The 3,892-nt window shown below is 56.6% G+C and overlaps 1 protein-coding gene across 1 annotated transcript; it reads left to right on the top strand.

The window, feature by feature from the left end:
- The first annotated feature begins 1,765 nt into the window (after positions 1-1,765).
- Positions 1,766-3,571, top strand: LOC125540981 (peroxidase P7-like). Its single transcript, XM_048704492.1, has 3 exons — positions 1,766-2,206; positions 2,289-2,483; positions 2,825-3,571. The coding sequence occupies exons 1-3, from the start codon at positions 2,000-2,002 to the stop codon at positions 3,386-3,388; spliced, it is 966 nt and encodes a 321-aa protein (XP_048560449.1). The 5' UTR covers positions 1,766-1,999; the 3' UTR covers positions 3,389-3,571.
- The last annotated feature ends 321 nt before the right edge of the window (positions 3,572-3,892 follow it).

Below are 3,892 nucleotides of genomic sequence, written 5' to 3' on the forward strand. Positions count from 1 at the left end.
TGCTCCGTTGACAAGAGACGGTTGTAGAGTTCCTGAGGACGAAGAGGCTCCTTGCGTTCATTAATCACCTCGGCAAGCGAGTCGTAGTCGCTGTCGAGGCCGGCTAGGATGAAGGATGTGAACTCGCTATCACGAAGGGGCTCTCCAATGGAAGCAAGAGTGTCAGCCAACTTCTTGATCTTGTTGTAGAAGGTGGTCACCGTACCATTGTCCTTGCGAGTTACACCAAGCTTGGCACAGATGGCCATGGATTGAGCAGTAGACTGAGATGAGAAACTCGACTCCAGGATGTCCCACACCTCATGAGAGGACGAGCCCGGCCACACCCTCACCCGGAGAAGACTGGATGGCTGAGAGGATGGCTTGGTCCTGAGCGATCCATGCACTGAACATCAGATGATGTGGCGGTGGACATGGCAGTGTACCGTTGACGAACCCCTCCAAGTAATGGCTGCGAAGGAGAGGAAGCACCTGAGCACACCAATATAGATAATTGTCCGGTTTAAGCTTCACCGGAAGGAGGTGCGAGAATAAAAACGGCGGCGAGGAGATCGCGGCCAAAGCAGCTTCGGCATCCACGTATGGCGTCAGAGAGGGCATTGGTGCAGATAGTGCCGCAGCCGGTGCGTACAGGTGCGAGGGGCCGTACGGGAAGGGCGCCCCATAGGGCGGCGGAGCCGGGTACGCGCCCTGGCCAGGGTACGCACCATAGGAAGGACGCGCAGGTGGCGACGGGCCGTACGGCGCCGCGTACAGTGGGTAGCCGCCGTGATTGGCATGGGCGGCATCGGCAACAGTAGGGCCGACTGCGGTGTAGATGGAGGCAGCCGGAGTAGGCGCGATCGCACGCATCTGGTGCGATACGGTAGGTGGTGGCGGCGCGGGCACAAGGGAGTGCACGGCAGCCGGCGGCGGCGACGGTTGCTGGGACCGGGCCGAAGCAGCAGGCGATGAAGAGGAGGCGCCGGCGTACAGCGAAGACACCGGGCCGGCGAAGAGAGACCCCGCCGATTGAGTCTGTAGGGGGCCGAGCGATCCGTCTGTCGTGTAGGGCGCAGTCCCGACGTTGAGGAGACGCGCGAGGGACGGCGGGAGGAACGAGTGATCCATGTGGGCGGGGGCCGGCGGCAGAAGGGCGGGGAAGGAAACCGCGGTGCCGGCGGTGCTTGAGGCGGTGGCGGCGGCTGGTGGCGGAGGCGGAGCGGAAGACATTAGATCGTTAGGTCGGATACCATATTAGACAAGGGTTTTAGGGTTTGTGACACACCTTCAAACATGGAGTGACCTTTCCATTATATAGTGATGTACAACATAATTATAAATGGGGCCCAGTATATACAGAGTCTAACACTCAACCCGCACCGTGCTGGACACTACTAAATAAACTACACTGTTCAGGTCGTTTCTTGCCGTGTTCAGTACTTCAGTTAACAGACGGACCCGTTAGTCGTCAAAAAAGTTTGCATGGTGGTGCAGGAGTAGCACACAGTCTTTGCAAGAAATCTCGCACTCCCCACCAACTTTGCATTGTTCGGCGGTGAATTACATGCAGCACTGAGTACTGACCATCGATAAAGCACCGGTTCGATAGGCATCGCACGCACAAAGATCTCGCAATCTCGCGGTTTATAGGAATACGGAAACAAGATGCATTGCACCCAAGTCGGCAAGTGCATAAAGCAGCGCTTTCCATCGTTAGAAAACTGCATTCCTGCCTGTCGATGAGTGATCATCGGTAAAACGGAGAAGAAACCGGTCTCTTCGCGCACACGCCTCGCGCCCTGAACGAGCCCCATTGGCTCGACCAAACACTAAACAAGCGCCGGTTGGTAAGGTGGCTGATTCATCGTGACGGGTCCAAATCAATCTCGCTGGAGTGCTATATAAACCCACGGCTCCAATCCTATATCTAGTCACATCCGAGTATCATCTCATCACTAGCTGACATTGGTACAAAGTGTTAATTTGCGACTAGCTTGATTCTTGAGATTTTGAGAACATGGCGGCGCCTCTTCTTTGCTTCGCCGTCGTGGCCGCGGCGGCTTTCGCCGGCGCGTCGGGGCAGGAGCTCACCGCGGACTACTACGACGAGGCGTGCCCGCAGGCGCTCTCGGCCATCAAGCTCGTCGTCGGTGCGGCCATCGTCAAGGAGCCGAGGATGGGCGCCTCCCTCGTCCGGCTGCACTTCCACGACTGCTTCGTCAACGTACGTGAGCTTGATCGTTGAATTACTTCATTCATGTTCATCGATCGCATGTTCCAGACGTTTTTGTGTCCAATCTTTTCAGGGCTGCGACGGCTCCATTCTGCTGGACGACACCGAGGGCATGGTCGGGGAGAAGACGTCCAAGGCCAACAACATGTCGGTGAGAGGGTTCGGCGTCATCGACGCCATCAAGACCGCCGTCAACACGGCGTGCCTGGGGAATGTCGTCTCCTGCGCCGACATCCTCGCTGTTGCCGCTCGCGACTCCATTGTTGCAGTAAGCTCACTGTTAGCTTTTTTCTCTACCTTGTTTCTGTAAGAGCTTGCATGCAAATCGTCAATGGAGTGTAGCAGCGACGAGCACTAACCGTAAGATAAGAAATAGTATTGTAAGGAGTCCACTTTACGAGCAGTATCTTCGACCTAACCGCACCTTGCCGACCACGTCATTTCGTGAAGAAAATGATGTTTTTCGGATAAGTTCAGCTCTCCCTCTCTTCTTTGTAACAACTTGCAGCACCCCTTTTTATCCGACGAAATTGACCCATGGCACTACTGTGTAACATTTGACTTGGTCCGGCCAGAATGGCAACGTGACATGACTGGCTCGTGTTGCAGCTTGGGGGAAGCTCGTACGACGTGCTCCTGGGCCGGCGGGACGCGACGACGGCGAGCATCGACGACGCGGACGACACCATCCCGAACCCGTTCATGGACCTGCCGGAGCTGCTCGCCAACTTCCAGGCCCAGGGCCTGTCGCTCCGGGACCTGGTCGTGCTCTCGGGCGCCCACACGCTCGGCTACTCCCGCTGCGTCTTCTACCGCGACCGCCTCTACAACGAGACCGGCAGCCTGGACCCGACCTACGCGGCGGCGCTGGACGAGCGGTGCCCGCCCGCCGGCGACGATGAGGCGCTGGCGTCGCTGGACGACACGCCGACGACCGTGGACACGGACTACTACCAGGGCATCACGCAGGGGCGCGCGCTGCTGCACACGGACCAGCAGCTGTACCTGGGAGACGGGGGCGACAGCGACGCGCTGGTGCAGTACTACGCCGAGAGCCCGGACAAGTTCTGGGCGGACTTCGGCGCAGCGATGCTCAAGCTGGGCGGCCTGAGCCCGCTCACCGGCCAGGACGGCGAGGTCAGGGAGGACTGCAGGGTGGTGAACCAGGGGTGATCAGATTGCTGCTGGCACGCGCTCGCGGAAACGATGGCACGATAGAGCTGGCGTGGTGCTTTTGGGAGCAGAGTGTTCTGCTTTGCGTGTAGTACTTTCTTGATTTTGTCACGGTTTCGTTGGCATGTACGTGTATAAACCGTTTTTGTTGGAGCTGCAAGATTGTTATTTTTTTTAGAAAAACGAACAATGATCCTAACTTTAAATTAACAAAACCATCACCCACCAAAAATTACATCAACAATGGACCACATCGGCCAAAGGATGCAAGGGAGCATCCTAAGAATCTTACGACTCAACGTAGAATACAAGCTCGAGAAGAAAAGATTGAAGAACATTGCTTGTATACGCCAAAGATCGCAGCAAAAACACGCGCCAAGGATGAGGACCTGCCTAAATAAAATATAGTTAAGGACTTTGGCTGGCTCAAAGTGTGGAGGAGTCCAAACATCTCCCTTCGCTCTCGCCGCAAAGGGACCCTTCCGTCTCGCCTTGGCTCGAAAG

The sequence above is a fragment of the Triticum urartu genome, chromosome 2, assembly GCF_003073215.2.
Source record: "Triticum urartu cultivar G1812 chromosome 2, Tu2.1, whole genome shotgun sequence".
Taxonomy (NCBI): Eukaryota; Viridiplantae; Streptophyta; class Magnoliopsida; order Poales; family Poaceae; genus Triticum; species Triticum urartu.